This window comes from Notechis scutatus, chromosome Z (genome assembly GCF_049901735.1).
Source record: "Notechis scutatus isolate UNSWTSFEM ecotype Mainland chromosome Z, rNotScu1.2, whole genome shotgun sequence".
Lineage (NCBI taxonomy): Eukaryota > Metazoa > Chordata > Lepidosauria > Squamata > Elapidae > Notechis > Notechis scutatus.
The window spans coordinates 103,423,869-103,448,412 of record NC_142025.1 but is presented as its reverse complement, the minus strand read 5'-3'; the positions used below and the strand labels follow the sequence as shown (position 1 = coordinate 103,448,412).

General features: G+C 39.9%; 1 protein-coding gene across 19 annotated transcripts in view; it reads right to left on the bottom strand.

Moving 5' to 3' along the window:
- Positions 1–24,544, bottom strand: part of PPFIA3 (PPFI scaffold protein A3) — a 62,691-nt gene that overhangs the window by 6,764 nt on the left and 31,383 nt on the right. For 3 of the 19 annotated variants that reach the window (XM_026669600.2, XM_087948126.1, XM_087948124.1), the window contains exons 8-27: positions 23,436–23,582; positions 22,767–22,901; positions 22,500–22,583; positions 21,973–22,104; positions 21,217–21,279; positions 20,940–21,019; positions 20,350–20,494; positions 16,633–16,817; positions 15,464–15,686; positions 13,930–14,093; positions 10,600–10,745; positions 10,045–10,138; positions 7,489–7,570; positions 6,379–6,579; positions 6,167–6,229; positions 4,851–4,877; positions 2,293–2,468; positions 1,012–1,109; positions 663–838; positions 47–115 (exon numbers count right to left, since the gene is read on the bottom strand). In XM_026669600.2, coding sequence (XP_026525385.1) covers positions 47–115; positions 663–838; positions 1,012–1,109; positions 2,293–2,468; positions 4,851–4,877; positions 6,167–6,229; positions 6,379–6,579; positions 7,489–7,570; positions 10,045–10,138; positions 10,600–10,745; positions 13,930–14,093; positions 15,464–15,686; positions 16,633–16,817; positions 20,350–20,494; positions 20,940–21,019; positions 21,217–21,279; positions 21,973–22,104; positions 22,500–22,583; positions 22,767–22,901; positions 23,436–23,582 — 2,490 coding nt within the window. The remainder of the gene's footprint in view (positions 1–46; positions 116–662; positions 839–1,011; positions 1,110–2,292; positions 2,469–4,850; positions 4,878–6,166; positions 6,230–6,378; positions 6,580–7,488; positions 7,571–10,044; positions 10,139–10,599; positions 10,746–13,929; positions 14,094–15,463; positions 15,687–16,632; positions 16,818–20,349; positions 20,495–20,939; positions 21,020–21,216; positions 21,280–21,972; positions 22,105–22,499; positions 22,584–22,766; positions 22,902–23,435; positions 23,583–24,544) is intronic. The other 16 variants (XM_087948132.1, XM_087948133.1, XM_026669594.2 and 13 more) reach the window with 14 other exon arrangements.

The window sequence follows — 24,544 nt, the reverse complement described above, 5'->3', positions numbered from 1 at the left end:
GAGGATGTCTTTTAAGATTAGAGACTCTGGTGAAAGGAGAACTCACCTCATCCAGTCGCCGGTCGGTTCCCATGGTGATGAGGTTTCCAAATTCTTTTTCTAAAATCTGCCGAGCCTAGGAGTTTTTTTTTTTTTAAGTAGATTATTTTAGTCTTCCTTTCCATTCCTTTGTTGTTCTGTAAAGCGCAGTGTTCCCTTCGGCCCTCCACTTTTTTCCTTTCTCCAAAAATATTAAGGAATGGAGAAAAAGGGCCTTGGGGTGCAATTGCTAGGACAGTGTGATGCGACTTAGGAATATGCATTGGCAACATAGTGCCCATGGTTCCCAGGCAATTCCAGTTAAATAAAAATCAAAGCAATTGAATAATGAACAAAAATTTCCAATGTGTACATGTTCCCTCCCAACAGACCTTTCACGAACATTTAATAAGATGTCAATCAAGAATTCAGAAAGAAAAATTGGGGGAATTTTGAGTTTATGACTGAAGCCAGAGGCCTAATTCTCATACTAAAAGCATTAAAACCTAGAGGTTATTGCTACACTGAAAAAGGTTCTAGATTCCCTTCTTCTTCACATGAAAGCATTAGGCACAGCTCATGACTGCTTGATTCTCTCCCACACCCCACCCCGGCTATCCAGCTTCCCTATGCTTACTCCTGACCTGTGTATTTTGGGTTGGGATCTGCAGCAGCAGGGCCAAGTCATTGCAATCAAAGGTGTCGTCCAGGGCCAGGAGGGCTCCGTGCACCCCACTTTCAACTAAGTTGTTGGCAAACTCTTTTAGCCCAATCATTTGCACCCAGCACATCACACGCTCGTTGGACCACACCATCACATCTAAAAAGGGATGGGGAGGGGAAGGGAAGAGACAAGCTTAGCACCAAATTCAGTCCTATGATCCACCCACTCTAGCTATTTCATTGCCGTCCCTTATTTACTTTCCCCAGTTCAGATTTGTAGATGCTGCTCAATGGCAACCTATGGTCTTATCTTTTCTCATCTATATCTACCTTTGTTTTGATTCTGACTCTCCTCTCGTCTTCTTTCCAGTTCCTTTCGGTCATAGTTAAGACGTTTCAGGCACATGATTCCATAATGAAGGCTCACCCTTGGAAGATATATCATAAGTTACACCAGAGAAATGGCAAATGGCTCACTCTGGATCATCTATTAAGTTTGCAAGGGCTGGTGGAGTTGGTAAGTGCAGCAGTAGTACTAATTAATGCTAGGTAGCTTGATCATGGAGTTGGAGTTCCCGTTCAATTTCCTAAAATGAGGCATCAACTTGTTGGGGGAAGGGAGTCAAATGATGAAACGTGTGTTGCAACATTGCGACGCAAACTCTACCCCTTCTGTACATGCACTGTGATATTGCACACATGTATATAAGAGGTGGAGCTTGCATTCCAATGCCACTCTGCACATTTTGACGAAAACTCCACATTCAGCAGACACTTCTTTGAGCACAGGGTAGAAATCGAAATGCTTTCCCTCAGTTCCAGCATTGATTGGAAGTGCAGCAGGGCAGGACTTTAGGACAAAATCCAGACCTCCGCTGAACAGAAAGACCACAAAATAGAGCATGTTGACATACCGTATTCTGAAGCGAGCAAATATATATATACGTTGTAGCAACAAACATTGCTACAACTTTAAAGGCACAACTATAATGAATACCATACATGTAAGTACCATGAAAACTTATATATATATATATATATATATATATATATATATATATATATATATATATATATATATATATATATATATATATAGAGAGAGAGAGAGAGAGAGAGAGAGAGAGAGAGAGAGAGAGAGTTCCTGCAAGATCATTATATCCATTGTCTACTGTGCATTTCTTAATTGCATCATTGAGAATGATCTTGCTTTAAAAAAAACCAGGATTGCAGCAGATGCCCAAGAGGATGATGATGTTGGATCCAGGTTAAGTAACAGAGGGTGTCCTGGTAAATTTTCAGTTCCCATGTTGTTTATACCAAGGTTTTCTTTGAAGATTTCAGTTCTAAGTGTTCCATTTTATGGCTAAGAAGAGCAGGTGATATTCAAGGCAACTTCTCCCAGCTTTAATCTTAATATCCACATGAAACTGCAATTCCAGAATCTTTTGTAAGTGGATGAACAATAATAAATAATGTTATATTTGGTTGAAATTACAGACTTTGCACACATATATGGATGTATGCCTCACAAACACAGTGCTGTAAGTTATGTCAGTAACATGAATCTATTCTTTCATATGGAAGGCTCAAGCCATTTGCTCTTCTCACCTATGGAAGCTGTCCACCATCTTGAGTTGGCCCCGTAGTTCCTTCTTGTTGAGATGGTCCAACATCCGGGCATCAACTAGAGACTCCATGAAATAGCTGCGGTACTGAGGCAAGCCCAGACTGGGCAGCCAATCATTTCCCACCCACTCATGGTTCATATCTCCATATGCCAGGATCTGAAAAAGCAGAAAAGGGAGAACCTTAAATCATGTATTTGTATAATAAACCTAATCCAATCACTGAATTAGCCTACTTTTGGGGGGATTCACAATATATAAACCACCAAGGACAGGCCAAAATGTACAGTAATCAAGCTTAGTGTGCTATTTCAATGCATCTGAGCTGGTTAAGCATCTCTGGTTAACAAAACAACTGGGTGAAAAAATATGTGCTCTCTTTCCTTCCATATACTGAAGATCTGCACTGAAGTTTTTTTCTATTTTCTTGCTCCTGCAATATTTGAGCATCTGCTATAAATCCATATCCATTCATTTGTAATATTTGCTTCAGACAATTTCAGTAACTAATGTGATATCAGGCCAAATATCTTTCTGTGAACTTGGGGCAAGTCAATGTTTCATAGGACTATTATGAGGATAAAATGGAAAAGACTTTAGAGTTGATGTATGTTTATGGCTCTCTTCCTTTACTGTGTTGAATTTGCCTGTGTTTTTTGTCTTGCTGTAGGCACTTTCACATTAATGCAGCCTTTTCTAGATATCACCCATGAGAATTTTTTTCTCCCTGCCAAGCTTCTGGGAAATAAGGAAGTGTAACTGGGAAGACTGTTCTCTTATTAGAAGTTGTCCATCATAGAATCTTTCCTTGATGGCATTCCAAATGCAATATACCTTCCAAAAATGGTTTTTTTCATGTTATTTTTGTATTCCAAATGGTAAGTTAAAATTATTCCATTTCATCAACATAACAATTTAGCTGTTAGCTGTTCCCTGATAAATGCTTCTTTTAAAATATATTTGGGGAATTGGCGGATTATTTTTAAATTCGGTACCCTTTACTATGGATATAAGAAATCTTAAAACATTGCTGCTGTCTGCAATCCAGATGGTATTGACGCAAACGGACTGTAGATCTGACTCAGCGGCAGGCTTCAGATACTGTGCTCTATCAAACGTTGCTCGATTTTGTGCCATGTGAGCCCAGTCATTGGGGCTTGAAAACTATCCTAGTTTAATACATTGAGAAAATTCAGGAATTGTTTATCTAACAAATCATGGTTAAAATTATGTTTTATTACTATGTAAAATCCCAACAATGAATCACAAAACAGTAGTGTAAAAAATCTTACACAAAAGCAGAAAAAAGCAGCTTAGTTGAGAGAACAATTTTCCAGTCAGGATCCAGTACTGAATAATTTTCTAATCTGGGATCTGATATGAAATCCCTTTTTTTATGAAACTCTAACATTTATTCTTAGTCTGAAATCTTACTATGGAAAGCAGTAGCCTCTAGATGGGGGGTCACAAGTGTGAAGGCTGTAATAACAGAAGCATAGAGGTAGGAGACAGTGAATTCAACCCTTTGCTCAGAAGAGGAATAAAAGCTAAAAGCATCAAAAAGAGGTGTCTTGCCTTAGCCTGTACATATATCGATCCAGGGAAGAGAAATCATCAGATAAACAATTGGCTCAATTGTTGAACTGCTTTTCTTGCTAGGATCTTTTCCCTACATTCAACAATTTAAAACCACTATTCTGTATCTTCACACAACAGAGAATAGATCTTAGCCATCTTCTATGTAACAGTCCTGTAGCTACTTGAGGGATGTTATATTTCTCTAATCTCTCTTACCAAGTTTTAATTTCCAGTTTTTTGATTGTTTATCTTCCCTTCCCTTCTCTGAATCAGTTCCAGTTTCTTCAAAATCTTCTTAAATTATAGGTATTTAAATAGCCAGGGAAGAATATTTTTCCCAACCACCACAGGAGGGCGGGGTGGGTGGGTTTCAAGATACCCTTTTCCTCTTCACTTATTTACAGAACAAGAGAACTTCCTCTAGTTAATTCATGCAGCTGTCCTCAGACAAGATACTTCCTCACCTAATCACAGCTGGCCATCAGAAGATACAGAAGCAGGGGATAGATAACCATAATAAGTGGAAAGCAGGACAAAACAAACGGAGGGAATCAAAAAGATTCACATAATTGTTTTTCTCTTCCAACATTGGCACAATCTCTGATTACTGTAATAAATATCAGATGTGCCTGAGTGAATAATTCTATTTAAACAAATATTTATAGAGAGTTTCCTCACATAACATACAGTGAACACATCTATTAGAGCTAAAAGAATTCTACTGAATTTAAGTTATGAATTTCAGCACTGATTTAAGACCAATTTGTAGAAGCATGTTCTCGGTGCAAGTATTTTCCCTTCACTTTGAATCATTTAGCTGCATATAACATTCTGATCATATTGTCCATCACTTAATGAAATGCAAGTTCTTTTAGCTTCAGCCCTACTCTCTACCATAAAAGGAAATAAATACATAGAAACAAACGCAAATTAAGACAGTCAGCATGTGAATCCCGCCCATACCTGCTCCCAGCTGATTTCCTTTGTCTCCTGTATAGTGATTAAATGGAAAGCAAGAAGGAAAGTAGAAAGGAATCATTAAGGCAATCTTGAGATGTACTTTTTTTCCCCCACAAACACACATCATAGTAGTTCAAAGCAAATGGAAATGTCTCCATTGTGGTAAGCAATTTCCAGTTGATCTTATATAAATCTACACATGCAATAAAAAGAGATGGGTGAAGGGTATGGATCCCATTACATTAACCAATGAGCCCAGCTATTGTCATGCAAAAAAAGTGAGTCTTAAGGGAAAAAAACCTAGCATCAAAGGGAGAGAATTGGGCTACACCAACTGGTGGTCCGCGAGAAAATTTTGGTGGTCCGCAGAAAAATTATTTGCATTTTTTATATTGCACTAAATACTATTTATCTTTTTAAAAATGCATATTAGTGGTCCACGGGATTTAAAATTATGAACTTAGTGGTCCCTGAGGTCCGAAAGGTTGGTGACCCCTCGGCTACACCATTTCTTCTTACTCTCTCCCAATAAAAAGGTCTCCTACAATGTGAACCAGTATAATCTTCTCCATTGATTCATTTTGCTGCATCTGGACATCCGGTCTCCAAACAGAAGCATTTGCAGAATCCACAGGGAAATTAAGATTAAAGGAGCCAATCACATGAGCTCAAGAAAGAGTGACTACTCTACTCTACTCTATAAATTACTTATGTTGTCATTCTTGTTTTCAGGTAATAGACCAAGCACATTATTTCAGATGGTTTCACTCAATGATAGGGTGTTTTTTTAAAAAAAAAATTGGCAACCATGAAGATCCCACAGTCCCACTGCAGTTTTTAAGGAATTCCCAAGGGGACATGGAATGATAGATTAGTTCAGTGTTTCTCAACCTCAGCAACTTTAAAATCTGTGAACTTCAATTCCCAAAATTCCCCAGCTAGCATGAAGTTGAAGTTTTAAAGTTGCTGAGGTTGAAAAACACTGGATTAGTTCAAGATGGGGCACTAGTCAGAAAAGGCTGGCCTACATTGAATTAATGTTTATTACTAGTTCTTCCAAATATAAAAAGAAACTAGAACGCTTACACCAAGTGTTGTCCCTGAGCATGGATTTCCTGCCAAATCAATAATAGGAAGGAAACTGTAAATTTGGATAGGAAAGCTACTGACAAGATGCGCGCAAAGTTTGTGCCATCTAATCTTCTAATCATGCATACGTATAGAATCACACAGAGGAAACTGCAATATAAGATCCGGGATACAGCCACAACATGGAAGCAGCTGATTTGAGGGACAGGACCTGTAGCAGTAACACTTACTGGCTTTGTTGTGGCTGTAAGAGATTCCATCTCTTCATGTGTCATCCACACATTTCCAGTAGACTAGCAAGAATAGTAAAGGGGAAGAGAGAGAGGAGAGGAAAGAGGCAGTTGTGAATCTTAACAAACAGAGAAAGCAGAAAGCTGTCAGTTTCCCTGCTAGTCAAGAGAAGGCCCAGCAAAGGGCAGTGTATACAGAACCCATCACTTACTGTACGCGAAGTAGAAGGAGCTGAGGGGCTGGTCAAGGAAACCATCTCCTGAATGGCAAGGCGCAACTTAAGTCGGTGCAAAGGATTACTGATGCCAATTTCTCGCTGGATTTCTGTGTCAGACAGGTTGGCCATAATGGCACCACTCTTGACGTTGGCACGACAAGCAGCCACATACCAGGCTGGCATGCCCACCCACAGCTGCCAGAGTAAACGGGAAGAGAGGTTAAGCAGACACAACAAAATCAATCCCTAACCCATGGTCTCATTTGGCCCTGGTGGAATTTCCATGAAATTGCTGGTTCTTGGATGAGCAAATGTTGCCCTTTAATTCACTGTCAACAGGAGGGATTTAATGTTCACTGCCTGTGCTGGGGTGGGAAGAAGTTCACAGATCCATGTTCCATGCAATCTTTAATCTTGATGAGATACTGCATGTAATAAAAAAGCAATCTTTTTCTCTGAAACTTGTGGCTGCTTCAAAAAGTACTTGAAAAAACTGTAGCAGAAAAAACCCCTCTGCTCTATTAAAGCAACAATTAACTTTTTTTAGGTTCAAGTAGAATACAGACTGCTTTAATGAATAGAAAAAAGAAGGAAAAATTCCAAATAACATTCATTGAATTTCAGTCCAGTCCAACTCTGTGTGTGCCTTTCTCCCTTGTTACTTTACAAACAGTGGAAAGATTCTATGTAACACAAGGTGCAGTTTTATACTTTTTGTGATAAAAATTGCTGATTTATGCTTGATGTTAAAACAAATTCTTAAGGAAGTTTTATGGAAAGCACAACTGATCCTATATGGCTTGTGCCAGGGGACACAGCTAAATCAATCTCAGATGCATCTTCCATTATTCATTGAACATCTCATATAAACTAGGGGTTCTAATGGCTCCCCATGCAATTAAACCACAGCTAAAAGTCAAGGTTTGATCTTGGTTTTGAATTCTTGGCTTATTTTGAATAATGAGATCAGGGAACCTAATTTGTATACTATGCTAAACAAACCAGAAAAGGAGTTTCTGTAATTTGCTCATGGTACAGAGTTAATGTGATTGGGATGCAAGTAACCATTTTCCCAGAACCTGACTTTTCATCCATGCTGTTTACCTCCAGCCATGAGACAACAGTAGGTCCATCCCAGGCAGCAAAAGGCAACCCTTGTCGACAAGCTTCTTCCAACAGCTCATGCCTGTGAACAGAAAATACAGAAATAAGAGAGAATTGGGGGGCGGGGGGGAATAACTTCTGAAAATCCCAAGATTGTTTTTCCTTCTGAACCTCAATTTTCCTATGCCTGCCCTGGCAAAAAGAAATATTCGACAGTTCAGAAGACAATAAATCCCAGGATGGAATGAAGAGACTAAAAGACTATCAGATCTTCCTACACAGCAGTGATCTGGAGATCCCCAATGATCTCTTACACAGCTTGGATGCAACTCAATGTAAGATATGGAAACAATGCACAGAATCACTAAATTTCAGCAAATCCAACAGGAACCTATTAAGGAAACTGAGTGAAGCGAGACAACCTGCATAACAAACACCCAAATGTAATGCCTGATCTAATAGCCTCTCAAGTCGTATCTCTCTCAAAAAGCACCAAGGGTGAAGGGACATTCCACTCTCATCAAGAAAGCACTTTCAGCTTTTCAGTGATTCAACGCATTCTAAGTACTCTTGTCCCTTTTCTATAAAAAAAAAAATGAAACTGCCATTGACAGCCTGAAACACAGTAAAGCACCAGGCTTCGATGGCATTCATCCAGAATTCCTAATAACACCAAGAGGTGCACATGGAATTGGACGTAGTTTTCAAGTAGTTTGCCTGCTAGCAGAGTTCAAAAAAACTAAAATAATATCACTTCTTAGGTATGACAAACCACAAGATAGAATTGTAAGCTACCGCCCAAAGTTCTTTTGAGCTTCAGTTCCAAACTTGTGGAAAGATTAAACAAGATAGTTCTATAACAGATGAACATCTGCCCATGGAACAAGCTGGTTTCCAACAAAACCAGAACTGTGTGGATCAGGTGCTAAGTCTAACATGCTATATTGAAGCAGAACTTCAACAAGGCCTAAAAACCACACCATTTTGGAGAACTAACTGTGCGGCATATGACCCAGTATAACAAGTTATTATACAAAGTTGTATAACACTGCTGTATTATGCCCTTCAAAAGTCTCTATCAAGTAATTAATAACATCTGAGTGATAGGTCCCTTCAGATAATAATGGGGACAATATAAATAAGGTAAGATTAAGCAATGGTCTCTCACAAGACTCTGTAATGGCACTTACACTATTCAATTTATATATATCTAATTTGGATGTGCTGATTATTTGCCCATAGCAGAACAAGAAAAACACATGGAGCTGGTAGGTAGCCTCCTGTCCAAAGAACTCAAGATTTTAGGAAAATTATTCACTGACTGGAGGCTTATTCCTAGCACAGCACAACAGTAACTATGTGGTTCCACCTTAACAAATTAGCATATAAAGGTTTACTTAAACAACAGCATACTCCCCTTTAACCGACACCCAAAGACTCTTGCAATAACTTTGGACTGGACTCTCTCCTTTAGCATACATCTAGGGAATATGGTGACAAAAATCAATACTAGGAACAATATACTTCAGAAATTATGTGGAACTAAATGGGGGTTTCAGCTGCCACTCTCAGGTCATTAGCACTAGGGCTGCTCTACTCCACAGCAGAATACTATGCCCCTTTACGGCTTAACAGCTGCCATACTAGTAAGCTAGACACCAGACTCAAAGACACCATGAGGATTATAAGTGGATGTATTAAAACCTCTCTAACTTGCTGCCTTCCTGTTCTGAGCCATATAGCACTGCCAGCTTCACAAAGGCAAGATGCTACTTGTGAAAGAATACAGAAAAATTACGAACAATTCACTCCTACTGGTGCATACTGACTTTCCTTGTTTATCAGCAGGAAGATTCAAACCCAGGAAGCCCCGCTGGCATTTGCACACCTACTCAACAACTTTAACACTGATTCCCAATGGAAAGCCAAATGGGTCCCTGAACACCCAAATATAGGAGAACATAAATGATTCCACAAAAAAGCTGCCAGGCTTTGGAACTATCATGCCAGCAATGGACAATTCAAATCCTGACTAGGAGTTGCACCTCACACAGCATCTGCCAGGACCCATTATATAAATAGTATCACACAGCATCTGCCAGGACCCATTATGTAAATAGTATCTTCCTCTCAGGTGATTGCGGGATTCCATGTCAAACCGTATGTCACATGTACCGGTCCAATAATAATGCTGATTATTGAAATAATGATTTTTTTCATATAAATAATGCTGTAGTTCAATGGTTAGATGGCCTAAACATTGGTATTTGAATATAGAAATTTTTAACATTTATTTTATTTTATTGTGATTTATTAATCTAGATGAAATGTTAATATATATTGCAAGTCCATGTATGATGGACCATATGCTAAATAAATAGGTGCCTGCATGTCAACCAATTTAACATTCAAAGACAAGTGTGGGACTGCTCAAAGTGTAGTACTGCTTCCTCCAGGTACCACCCAGTAACTTCAACAAGACAGGCTAATTTTGGAGTCTTGCAGGTGAAAAACTATGGAATCTCTATCAGTCCTCCTCTTCATCCCCATTCTTACTTCTTTTTGTTCCTACGATCCTTGTCCACAGGTCCTGAGAGTTTGGAAAGGCCCAGGGGGTCTGCAGGTGACATCTCATCAGATGGTGTCCCAGCTGTCAAGAAAAGTGGACAATTAAACAGGAAGAAAGAGAAACGCATCATGGCCGCCATTAACTGCCTTAACTTTCAAGAGAGAATTGCTATTGCAGCTACTTCTCCATGTGATGAAACTCACAGACTGGAGATAGCAGAATCTTTGTGCGGGATCCATGTTGCTCATTCCAGTAAGATCAGCTCACCCAAAAGTTAAAGGGAGCGAGGGCGAGGATCTCAAGAAAGGCAAGAGGTTGTTTTTTCCCCTAATTGTTAGAGTGTTTTTGACAAGAGACAGAAAAGCCAAGTTATGAGTAGTCCTTCTGAATTTGATATGCTCCAGATGTGTTGGATTACAATTCCAAACAGAGGCCTTGGTCACAAGGATATAGATATAGAATTATATTTACAGGAAGGAGTGGGTCTTGTTTTAGTGGGAGAAAAAAAGATCAAACTGAGTCTGTGGGTGGGGAAAGCATACCAAGTGAGGGGGACTCACGGCCCAACTGCCCCAGCCTCCCTTTCTCTTTCTTGCCGAAGAGACGCCCAATGGAAGATTTGATGCTTTTCTTCTTGGTGGACTTGTGTAGGGAATCCTGACTGCTATTCGTGCCATCTGTCCCCAGACTGTAACAAAGGAAAGAATCAGAATTAGAAATACTATACGGACGGCGTATGAAAAAGGACAGCAATAAATTGTCCCAATATTAAAATTGCCTCCTGGATTGGGTTGGTATAACATTCTAATCTAAGACAAAACAGGTAGATTAGTGTTCTTGGAGACTCAACTAAGATCTAAGCATATAAGGTGACACTATAACCAGGTAGGATTCTACAGGTTCGCACCTATTCACTAGAACCGGTTGTTAACATTCTAAGCAGTTCAGAGAACTGGTTGTTAGAATAAATTACTGGCCTAATCCTGTAAGGAAGGCAGGAAGGAAACATTCTGGTGTTGCTTACAGAAACTGCCTCTCCGTTAACCCTTATTACATTCTTGGCAGGACTAGACTTCCTGTCTCAGGAATATCTCTGGAGTTTTTTTCCCTCCTTTGCTGGTACTTTGCTTGTGTGGAGTGGCCATTTAAAGTTACAATGGCACTAAAAAAGTGACTTATGATGATTTTTCACACTTACGACTGTTGCAGCATCCCCACAGTCATGAGAGGCCAGGCGAGGAGAAGCATGCCTCAATGTGAGTGAGGTTGAGTTGGCCAACCCAGCCAGTCACATGACCACCAAGCCATGCCCACCAACTAAGCCACGCCCACAGAACCAGTTGTTAAAAAATTTGAATCCCACCCCGACTATAGACATGTTTATTTATTTGGGCATAGTATGGTATATAAACTAAAGTCTGTACGTAAATGTCTTGAGTGAATTCAGACCTTAAAAGTTCTGCTTTGTCTATATACCCCACAATCTTTTACTCAAAACTTCACTTTATAGCCTCTTTTTCTTTAGCAACTAATTCTGTCTTCAAAACAGATATCTTCCTGAAGCTCTCAGCACAAATTCAGCCATTCTATATAGTCAGAAGCAGCTGGTTGGTATCTAGTATTAGAATTTAGGGAGGTCTCTAGTAGGTCAGCCAAGGATTTCCAATACTTTAGGAAAATAAAAAAAAAATGGTTTTGAAAGCCCCAAATTAGGCAGCTAAAACCAAGAAAAATCGATACATGGTAATTCATGTATGAATGTATGTTCAGTCATTCCTTCCTTCCTTCAATGTATAGTTTTTATATGTTCAATTAATAGGTTTTGCACAGAATTCAGTGGAATATAAGTAGGCAATGGAAAAAAACAGAAATATATTTTCATGGAACTTGTTGCCTGTCCAGCTACCTACTTTATGAGGTGCCTGCTTGTTATGCCTGCTTTATGAGGAGAGCTTTTCCTGGGTCTCCTGGGCTCTAGAATATGATGCCTGGAAGAACTAAAATCAAACTGGCTAGAAATACTGATCTACCAAGCCAACAAGATCTATCCATAAGATGTCAGGAGGAACAAAGCTGCTGGAAACAGCTGAGCAGTAGCAACAATAATCGAATTGGTGCCGGTGGAGTAGGGGGACAACTGTTTGCCTGGGATTTGCTACCAAGCCCAGCTGATGAGCCACCAGGAAATGCCAAGGAATATTGGAGCCATCAGGAATAGCTGAGTGGTAGTGGCGGCAATCAGCTGGATCAGGGGTCCCTAACCACCGGGCCCCGGACCAGTACCGGTCCGTGGAACATTTTCTACCGGGCCGCCGGTTTGCTGGGCACCGCCATCTTGTTTTGATGAGAAAGTGCTTCCGGTGAGCTTTTCCGGTTGAAGCGGCGTTTGGGTCCTGAAGGAATCCTCGCGCCTTAGTTTCATCGAAGGGGGCGACTTGAACAAAACTAAGGCGCGAGTTCTTTCAGCACCCAAGGCAAGGCGGCGAGCGACCGTCCCAAGCCCATCGACAAAGGTACAAAGGAGGAGTTGAAGGTGGCGGGGAGAAGCGGGGGATGGCTGGCTGGCCGGTTGCTCCAGGATCAGCTGGGGAACAAACTGAATTACTAAACATCCAGAGGAAGAGTTAGATAACTGTCTGACCCCTGGAAGAATTCATTGGACAGGTAAGCAGCGGCTAGGGAGTTCAGTGATTTGGCATAGGTAAGCAAGGAGCAAAGCTGATGGTGGATGCCTGCAGATCAGCTGAGGAGCCTGCTGGAGAAGTAGGTGACGATCAATTCGAACAGCAGTAAAGTGGCCAGCCTGATATACAGCTAAGACGCTGGTTCTAAGAGCAATTGGGGCCCAAGGAGTAACTGCACAGCCAGGCACAGAAACCACTGCACTGCTGCAAGCACTTGGGAAAGCAGCTGAACAAATGACTTTGAGCCAGTATCAGACCACAGAAGCCCAATTGGTGGGTGGGCCCACACCAGCCTCCATTAAGGACAGTCACCAAAGCTCTCCTACAGATTGGACAGGAATGCAGATTCTATGCCCCTGGCAGGAGGCCCCTCCAGTATGTTAATGGTGGGTCTTCCACTCAAGGGAGAGGGACACATGGTGGAGGCCCAAGAGTTGGTGTTGCTGCATGTGTAGTTATTATATTCATTCTTTTCCCGAGTGAGAGTCAGGGCAATTATGGGACCCACCACTGACCCCTGAGTGTTTGCATTCATGTGTGGCCAGCCAGGAAGAGAAACTGGAAGACCAGAGATGGGGCAAGCAGAAGACCATGCAGTCAAGCCCTTCCCCCATCCTTAATTAATTAATTTATAACATCCCTTGCCTGTTTTAAATTTTATATAGTGTTTTATGCTTTTAATATTTTATCGTACACTGACTCCTGTGAGGGAAATGGGCAGTTCTTAAATATGAATAAATAAAAATTTAAATGACTATAAGCTTGATTCTAACCTACCATTATTCCTGTTCATTGTAAGTCTGTGATGTCATAACATTATATTTTATGTATTTTTTGTATTTTGCCTTTATCATTTTTACAAATAACTCACGGTGGAGAATACATCCAATGCACCTTTATTTTGGTTGAACTTTGCAATTCTAATAAAGCAACAGTTTTGAGCCTAGAAGTTGGAATTTGACACTTTATTCTAATATAATTAAGTCCAACTAGGTACAATTGCAATAAATCTACCTGTCCAGGTTGTGGAACTCAGCTGTGGGCCTCTTTCAGGCAAGATACCCGACTGTCTGGCCTATTCATTCCTTTCTGCCACATCCTTAAACATAAAAGCCAGCCCCTGCACTGAATGCTCTGCCTCCGTTCTCCCATTCCTCACCCCAAGGCCCAGTAGGGTTTTGCAATTACCTGGTCCTCAGGTCCCTGCCATCTTCCAGTGCTCCAGCCTGTAGAGCTAATGCTTGAGTCATACGTTCAAGACGCATTGTGCGGGGGGTTGCCGGGGTTGGGGGCTCGCATAACGCTAAGGCCTTCTCCTCAGAGCTTCGCATCTCTTCCTTGGCAACATGGTTCTGCCGGGAGGAGAAAATGGTACAAAAAACAATCCATTTGTCAGTTGGTCAGATGGGGTGGAAAATGCTGCTCTCTGGGAGCTTCTCAAGTTGCATAGGAGTGAAGGTCACATATCCTTGAGACTAAAATCAGGGATCTCATGGTGCAACGTAGTATCTCATTTTAAAATCTCCTTGTAAATTGTGGCAATATTGCATATGGTTTTGATTCCTTGTTTAACAACCTCAACAAGAATTTGGGAGCATTGCTCTAAAATTGGCTGCTGCTGAAGTTTATGAGAAAATCAGGATTTACAGCCAGAAAAGCAGAAAATTAATCCTGCAATTAGATCATTTTATAGATTGAGCATGTGTTGAGGGGAACCTTATTCCTTATTTCTATGTCCTGCAATAAACTATTACTAATTTAAGAAGCATAAATTTAACCAACCCTGGGCTACATTCAATCTAAAACTAATTTAGCTCAACTAACTGTTCATAAATTTGGTATCTCTTTTATATATATATATCTCTGATGTCCTTCAGATTATTACAATAGCAATAATAAGCTTTAAACACACATGTACAACAAGTAACTGAACAATTAAAAAAAGATTTTGTTTTAAACAAATGACATTTAGTCTCAAGAGGAAAAGGCTAAGCAAAGCAAGCCAAAGCCCTATCTAATCCCTACTGTTTCTAATAATGACCACTTCAGATGTCAGGTAAACTTCAAATCCAATATCTGGACCCTTGAAAATTGGGATTTATCACCTAACGCTTGTAGCTAAATGATAGAATGGGGTAAGATCTCTGTAGCCTTGAAGAACTGGGGCAGCACTGCATAATTCCAAATGGACAACCTGTGACTTGGAGACCACATGCAGCCCTTGAAATCAAAATATGTGTATTCTGGGAGTAGAGAGAGCCCTGGCCAGTTTTCTAGTGGATAGCGGATGAACAAGATAAAAGGAGTCACCAGGAGTAAACTGGTATTTTCTTTTATTGTTGATAAACTTATTGGCTCCCTCAGAAGATAATCAACCAACTGCTGGGGAATAGATCACTACCTTCTTGCTCTTACATCCTGAAATAGGTTGGGAAGAGGAAGAAGGATGTGAAGAGAGTAAAACATTTGATATGTGAACAAAAGGAAGGATGTGCATGCGTTATGGTCCCCTTTCCCCCTTGTTCTCCATAACAACCCCATGAGACTGAGAAATAGGGACTCCACAGGTGAAGATGAAACCTGGGTTTTTACAGTCCTGGCTGAACCTCTTAACCACTACAGTACACTCTTTGGTGATTAACATCAATGTTTCTGCAATGAAACAATTGTACGGATGCAGTCATGTGCAGCTGTCTCCTGCCCAGATCTGTTTACGATGTACCATTTTTTCTCCATCACGAGCAGGACTGTGGGGTGCCAAGCGCGGTGTAGAATGGCCACTGCTGGGGGGAGAAGGGCTGGCAAGAGTTGAACTGGTGACAGAGGGAGGAATGGAAGTGCCTGAACGGTAGCGCCCCAAGGATCCATCCAGACTGGCACTGGTGACTCGGCTCTCAATCTCCTCTGCTCGCTGTTCGGTGGATTCTTTCTCCTCTTGGATCAGTCTTGTTATAGCCAGCAAAGAAAAAATATGATAAGTTGTGGATGATCAGGGTAATGTGTTTTACCTTATCTTCTATAAATTATAATTGCAGTATATAATTTATAATTACGTATAAAATATAATACCGTGTTTCTCATATAATAAGGCCGGGACTTATTTTTTTTTTGAGCCCCGAAAAAATGGCTAGGTCGTCTTTTCAGGGGTGACTTAATTCCCTCCCCCCTTGCATCTTCGGGCAGGCGGCGACGGTTTGGATGTTGACCTCGGTGTTGGTGGGGCACTTCGTATCGGGGTCAATGCAGGCAGCACCATATCCGGGTGTGCAACAAAAGTACTTCCTAACGGCAAGCTCCCCCACCATTCCCCCCATTTCGCATGTTTTAATATAGGCCTTAATTTGGGGGGAGGGGCTTAATTTCATTTCATGCCTATAAAACATGCTGGGACTTCCTATTGGGGGAGGCCGTATTGTTGGAGAAACAGGGTACTTTATAAATTATAATATGCAGTATAATCTACAAGCATGGAATTAAATGGAATTACTGGGCTTCATTTGATCCATAACCCACTGGTTATTTGTCCTTGTGATGTAGAGCAATATATAAAATAATTGTAATACAGGGCTAGATGGAAAGAGACCCTCCCTTTGGTTGCAATGTACGGTGCTGGCTGTCATTATCACCTAAAGAAAATGTAAAAGTAAAAAATGTAGGGACTAAATCAGAATTCTCTTGATATGTTTTTCATATACAGATTTCCTACATTGGGCATTGGGGCATGTGCTGAAAACATAGGGCATTGTACTTAGGAAAAGCCTTAAAACAGTTTCAAAAGAAAATCTAAGGCACGAAAACACCTGGGTCAAGCAAGCAGGAGTAGAGAGCTATAATTCAGGCAGATTAACTATGCCCACGCATGTTGCTCTACGTCTGGCCAGAACAACTCACTTGATCTCTTTGTTAATGGCTTCCAGCTGCTCTTGTAGCATGATGGCTAAAGTCTGTACATCAGCCTGTCCGCTGGGAGACAGCAGATCAGCTGAGTTGAAGAGAGGATCACGTTCATCCTCATCCGAACCATCCAGCCCACCCTCAAAAGAGCCTCCAGCTGCTTGCTGAGCCCTCTCCCACTCCTGAAATTGGGGGAGGGGAAAGGCCTGTCAAGAAAGAAAACAAGACAGTGAGAGAAAATCTAATCCCTCCTTTCTTGGTTAGTTAATAGAAAGCAGGAACCACAGAAGGACACCCACAAGACCCAGGATGCTCACTGAGTTTTAAGATTGCACTGAAGTCTCGCATCCTACCCAAAATTAAAAACCAAGTTCTTGAGTTTACGTGAAATTGTACAATTCCACTCTAAACTGCTTTTAGAACATGGTCTTGAACCATGACTTGCTTCATGTTATTCCATCTTCTGTATACTACAGCAATACAGAGGAATGATGTTGACCTTACTTATGACATATTTTCATCGACTTGAAAAATGCTATCACAGCCCTGCATGCCACCTTCTCTCATTCCCTTATTTCTCTATAAGGCTTCTCTGAATCTTTCTCAAAATTTGGTGACCAGAACTGCATGCAGTATTTGAGACTGGATTTGACTGATGCAGATTGCAATAGGACTACAAGTATTAGTGCCTCTGATTTAAAATGTAAACGTTATTAATACAGTCTAAAATAGTGTTTATCTTTTTTTGGGCAGCTGTGTCACAGTGCTGACTCACATTCAACTTGTGATCACTTATAACTCTACGAATGTCTTCACTTGTACATTTCATTCCTATTTCTATCTCTTGTGCTTTTAGTTGCTTTTTCCCAAAGAGAACTTTGCATTTATCTTTCCTCTCTCCCCTCTCCTCTTTATTTTTTATTTTATTTTTCACCCCACATTTTTAACATACAAAGAATATTTTGAATCCAGCTTCTGTTTTCTAATGTTTTCTAATTGATATCCTATTTTACACCCTTTTGTATCATCTGCCAATTACGATGCATGATTCTAATACAAGAGCTAATGAAATTTAGCAACATCACATGAGCTGAGACACAAAAATCTCAGAAGGACAGGTATCTGATGCTTGAAAAGATTGACAATTCCTACTAGACAGATATGAAAAATACCATAAGAGCTACCCAGCTTTAGTAGGTAGCAACATTTAGTAGGTAGCAACATTTAGTAGGTAGCAACATAAGACAGCAACCTCAACTTTTTGGGCACCAGAGACCAGTTCCATGGAGACAGGTTTTCCCATGGACCAGAGGAGGTGTCGGATGCTGCCAGTATTCGGTAGATGGAGCTTTGCTTGTTTGCACCCCCAGTTTCTGGCATGCTGTGGCCCGATGTCAGTTCACAAACTGGGGGTTGGAGACCCCTACCATAAGAGACATGATTACCCACATCCCAATTGCCAGTACTCTTTTGCTACCCATTCCTCTAAAGAGACATCAGAAGATACTTACAAGGTGTGTGTCCAATGGCAAATGGAGTACAAAGAAAAAAAGAACAGAAACAAAAGAACAATGAGTATAACATGGAAAATGGAAAGCAAAATATTACAATTATTGCTATGCTCTATGCACATTGTCCTGTAAAAGCAACATCTACATACCTAGACTTTCTAGCTGTGCTACAATGAAATCAATATCATTTCCTCTGAAATCTATCTATTTCTAAATAACAGAGCCTATCACTGAACCATGGAAAGATCAGTAATTCCGTAACATTCTTTCTTAATTTCCGTGTTTTAACAGCTTTAATTATTCCTTTTTCAGTTTAATATATTTCCCTAACTTCATCAGTGTTCCATAAATCAGCTGTTATTGGCAATTAGGTATTTTCTACTTAGACAAGCAACACAAAACCCCAAATCAATATCCTACACATATATGAAGAGTTTGACAATCTATCGGAAAATACAAAATGTTTGTATAATTATGTGTTATGGAAGATTGGATACCCATATATATTTCAATTTAATTATAGTTCATATGGAAAAAATATTTAATTCCAGATTTATGATATACAACACAGCAATACAGCTAAACTGTGCATAATTTGACTGATGCTTAGCTGCAAAGAACATCGCGGAACCCTCCAAATACATTTTTACCTCCACGATGGAACAAAAGCTATATTCAGTGTTCCAAAAGTATAAGGAATCCTTATGTGTCTAAAATGCAGAAAAGATATGCAGATTCCTGAGATGCCTCCAATAAGAGCCCTTTCTTATTTTTCATCCAGCATCTTCCCATATTCTATTGCAGTGAGTGTACTCAACCTAGACATTAGTTGTACAAATCTCAATGAAATCAATGACAAAATAATTACCTCTCAAGTCCCATTGATTTCATTGGGCATTAAATGCAACTGACAGAATAAATATAAGAGAGGAGAGTTGAGGCAGATTTAATTCCCAGCCTTGCTGAACCATTCCTTTTGTCATTTCAATGCTTTCCAGACGCTGCTGGGGGCTTATAGAGGCTTTATTGCAACACATCTAAAGGGAATACCTGTTTTAGAGTCATGAACTGGCAGAAGGCAATGGGGAGTATTCGCTAAAAAAGTTGGATTGCTAAAAATTCAGAATGACTATGGCCAAGAATTGTAGGGAAGAGAGTTGTTGAAATATTCTAGAAGCAACTGCAATTAAAGATGTTCTCTGACATATGGATTCTGCTATAGTGTGCACCATAATTTTCAGCTATGCTTTTCCAGATAAATAGCAAGGTGATGATTTGGTAAACCTTAAATGTTTCTTTTGCAACTTATGTGTTTTCAGGGATGATACAGAAACCTAAAGGCTGCAAAACACCTTTAGGTTACAGACCAAATAATATGCCTCTTCTCAGTTCCCATTTTGAATGGATACTGAAGACCAGAAAATACAATGGCCAAGTCTTACAGAAGACAATTACTTCATTTGCAATAGCGGCAAATATCTGTAGCTCAGGTGTAGGATGAAGGTGAAGGTACTTTCTCCGAGATTGTGGGTAGATTTCCGAATATTTTGTTACCAGGTTAGGTAAGATCCCTTAAACTCCACAGAAGATGTTAACTAACCTGGTAATGAAACATTCAGAAACCAACCCACAAATTAATTCATTTTATTAGGAACTTTGATATGGGATCTAATGAGCCTAGCTTCTATTTTCATCAGTGTACAGAATAGCTAACATCCGTACTTCGATAAATCATGAGACAAAGCTCATTTAACAGTAGAAATAAGCTTTTTTAGTGAAAATTTACACTTACAGCAGTTTATTTAGTGACCATTTGAAATTACAACAGCACTGAAAAAAGTGACTTATGACCATTTTACACATAGCCATTGCATCATCCACATGGTCACATGATCAAAATTCAGACACTTGGCAACTGACTCATATTTATGATGGTTGCTGTGACCCGAATCATATGATCCCCTTTTGTGACTTTCTGATAAACAAAGTCAATGGGGAAGCCAGTTAATCACCATGTTAGTAACTTAACAACTGCAGTGATGCACTTAACAACTGTGGAGGAATTCAGCTTAGGGAAGGCTGCTCTGAGCAAACATGATATAACATGTTTCACTAATACCATTTTAAAACTCCCTGACGGTACCTTTCATTTTGGTTCAGTTTTTTTCATAAACATATCAATTCATCAACAGACAATCCATACCTTGGTAGCCTCATCTTTCACAGTCCAGCGCCCCTTCTTTGAACGTCTTGCTACACCAGCACTGCTGTAATGGTCCACGTGGGCCCCTACCGGCAGCATGGGTGCTTGGAAGTAACACAACTCCCGCACGCTACCTGGCAGAGACCTCCGTGGAACAGAGAAAAAGAACTATGAGCAAGAATAATCATGGAGGAAGAAGAAAAGATCTATTCCATTCAAGTTAAGAGCTCTTCTTTTAATCAAAACTTCAGCCATTTTCTATACATCTATTCCCATCCTTCAAGAAGTCTGAAATGTTGTAATGATGACACAGATGATCATCAAAATATGGGTGTGAGAGGAAGTTTAAAGGAGTAGGCCAAACGTATTACAAAAGGCATGTTCTAGATATAGAACACCTTTTCTAGCTTTAACTAACAATATTAATAAAATAATTGGCTGGATTTGCAACACTGAAGATTAGTTTAGAATAGGCTGAGAATTAGTGATTCAGTTTATTGTGGGAACCTAGCAATTATCTAGCAGGGTTTGGGAACTTGGATATTGAGAATGAGCACTGCTCGGTTTCTGAAAGCATGAAGCCTCCTTACCGAGAATAGGTAGAGACTGGGCGTCCTCGTAATTGGTCTATCTCCATTTGCATCCTCTCAATCTCAGCCAACAGTTGCTCCTGCAGGACATGGTCAAAGGAGGAGATCAGTTCTGGAAAGCAACCTAGCTGACCTTCCTTCAAATAATTTGGAAACTTTCCTCATTATTAACCCAACCTCATACTCCCTAAAATTCAACATGTTTCTCTCCAATTTTGGACTTAGAGATTCCCAACACACACACACACACACAGAGTTCAGTTGCCATCTGCCTCACCTTGTTTGCCAGTAGCTCATCCTGTACTTTCTTCATGTTGGCAATTTCCTCACTTAGCGTATTCTTAAGGGGGATAATATGAGAGAAACAGAAGAATTTAATCAGAGTAAACACATAGTAAATTTCTTACAGGCAACTCAACATACCTTCCTCTCTACAGATGCCATATATTTCCTCTATTCGTCAAGAGATAACCAACTTGTGTTAGAGCAGGCTATGAAATGGATAATTTCATATTTTTTTCTATTTGAGCTTTTGCTTTATGACCATTTCTGCCTCTTCTTGTCATAAATATCCACCCATCAATCAAATCCCACCTAGGATTAGAACTCTCAATTGACAGTCAATGGTCTCTAAACAGCCTCAGTTGCTGGTTCTCAAAACATTAGACTTCTGGGGCTCCTTTTATTCAAGAACTTGGATGGTCAGTTTCTTTAGCAGCTAGAATAATGGCTATCATCTTTATGACTACACAAAACAAAACAAAAACTATCCATAATGGCTGCTATGAGATTTTGTTTTGTTTTGTTTTTAACAGCAGTTACTATGCTTTTACCCATAATCCCTAAGATCCAAAACATCCAGTACATTTTATTTTAGAAAAATAAAGATTGTGCTTACTATTTTATGTTTAAAGGTATGATATTCCTGACCTCTAGCAGTTCCGTCAGTTAGATTTTCACTCGGCTGATTTACAGATACCAGACAGCTGATTCCCACATCACAAATCTAATTTATGCCTATAGAAACATGTACCTTCTCCTCCAGTGCCCCCATTCTTTCCTTCAAATGCAACTGGAGACGTTCATTGGATTCAGATAGTAGCTTATCTACTGTTTCTGAGAGGCGCTTGTTATGTTCATCATTCATTTTCTCCCTTTGGCGTGCCTATTTTTCCAAGAGAACAAAAGCAAAAAAGATTATCTGGAGGTCATTTATCCATTCTACTATCTTACTATATAATCAATGGTTCCAGTTTCATACACATTTCCATATACATTTCAATTAGTATATTTTTAATGCTTCCCATGCACATGAAATATAACATCAGAAGCTGTCTTGTACAAAGAAAGACCATTGGTCCATCTTGTGTATTATTGTCAAGGCTGACTGGAAACAGTTCTCCAGGATTTGTTGAAATCTCCATTGTTCAGACATCAGATTAAATTGGAACATTTTTCATGCAAGGCATGTGCATGAGCATAGAACCATAGCTCGTCAGCAATATCCTTGTTCTTCCAGTACCCATCTAATTTTACCCAGGTTTTTACTCATGCCCTCACCCGCTGGAGCTCCTGATTCTTCTCTTCCAGTTGGGCTTCAAGTTGACGCAAACGCTCTTCAAAATTGCCATGCCTCTCCTCTGCCTAGATAAATAAGTGAATGAGAGAATGGAGCCATATTTTGTTTCTCTTAGAACTCAAAATCCTCCAACTTTTCCAATTTCCACTTGTCCTCCAACACCAGTAATCAGTGTTCCATTGGCCATTCCCTCCCTACCATACATCTCTTGATGGCACATTCAATTTCTTCCCTGTTTTGCACAGTACCTTGTTAAGGGCAGCTACTCGCTGTGCCAACTGGGCCTCTATCTCAGGTAAAGTCTCAGCCTTTTGAAGAGTCTGCTGAAGTTTCTGTTTGGCATCTTCCAGCCAGTCTTGTAGCTGCCTGTTTTTTTCTTCACTCTACACAGATAAATAAATACTTTTAAGGGGTTGTCAAGAAACAAAACCTTGCAAGGCAAATCATCATGTAAGTAACTGAGTACAGTGGAGCCTCAGGTTGCGACCGTAATCCATTCCAGGATTTCGGCCACAACTCGATTTGGTCATGACCAAAAGAACGACCATCTACGCATGCACTGACAAAAAACAAACAAAAAGGAATTGGCACCGAAGGGGAAATAGGCGTGGAAAGGGAATCTTTCTGTGCTGATTTTGTTTGCCACCTGATTTAATCATGACCCGATTCAAAAATTGGGTGGATATTTTGCTCGCTACCCGATTTGGTCGCAAACAGAAGTGTTCGCGACCCGACGTTCCACTGTATTACCCACTAGCAGTGTGCATGGAGAAACAGGGAGGAAAATGGACAACTACCAATTTATCTGCAGGGTGTGCAGAATGTACACATTAAGGTGAATCAGACATAAACAGAGAGATACTGGAGCCAATAATAGTAATAAATAGAATGACAAAAAGGCAAAAGTAGGAACTCACTTGTCTGTAGAGGGATTCCTTACTGGCCAACTCATTCTCCAGTTTGTCATTGACATCATGAAGGGATGTTGCCTCCCGCTGAGCACTTAAGTAACGTTTTTCTAATGTGGTAATTCGTTCCTCCATGTCTTCTCGCTGAGCTAATGCCTGTTACCAATACCACATGAGGAAAGGTTAAGATCCTTGGTGGCATAATAGTTAGAATGCAGCATTGCAAGCTAATTCTACTGACTGCCAATTGCCAGCAGTTCAATTCTCATCGGCTCAAGTTGACTCAGCCTTCCATTCTTCCGAGGTTGGTACAATAAAGACCCAGATTGTTGCAGGCAATGTGCTGACTCTGTAAACTGCTTAGACAAGGCTGTACAGCACTATGAAGTGGTATATAAGTCTAAGTGTTAAATGCTATTGCTGTTAAAAATGGCAGGAGGTGGATAGAGCCACACTCTCTCCAATTGTCTGGAAACATAAGATACTTTTGGCCAGATTCTCCACTTATTAGTTACGAATGAAATTAAGATTTTTGAGGTCTTACAGATTCTATCATTTTTCAGTTAATTTGCTTATTACATGCAAAAACTATATACTTCATGACATGAAGCCACTTAGTATACAGGTAGTCCTCAATTTATGACCACAATTGTGATAATAATTTCCATTGCTAAGCGAGGTGGTCAGTTAAGTGAATTATGATCAATTTGATGTCCTTTTTGCCAGTTGTTAAGCAAAAATCAATGCAGTTGTTAACTCATGCAATCATTAAGTAAATTCATTCGTCTCTTGATCATTTTTACTATGTTTTATCTGCTTTTTCTAAAACTCAACATGATTCTATCTATATACCACTAAAACTCTTGTGTCTGTAACCATTAAATGGGTGAAAAAGTCCACCACAGAGCAAAACTTTTTCAACTGAAGTACTTCAAATGGGCTAACTTATGAAATGTGTCAAAGATCCAGAATCTTTGATTCCATGCTATTAAAATTTGGCAAATTTTATAAAATGTTTCAATTATAAAGTATTTTGGAATATAATCCAAAATGTCATAAAGCATTTCCTGTGGTCCACTGCTAATGTTTGACTGTTCAATATGGGGTGTTTCAAGGTG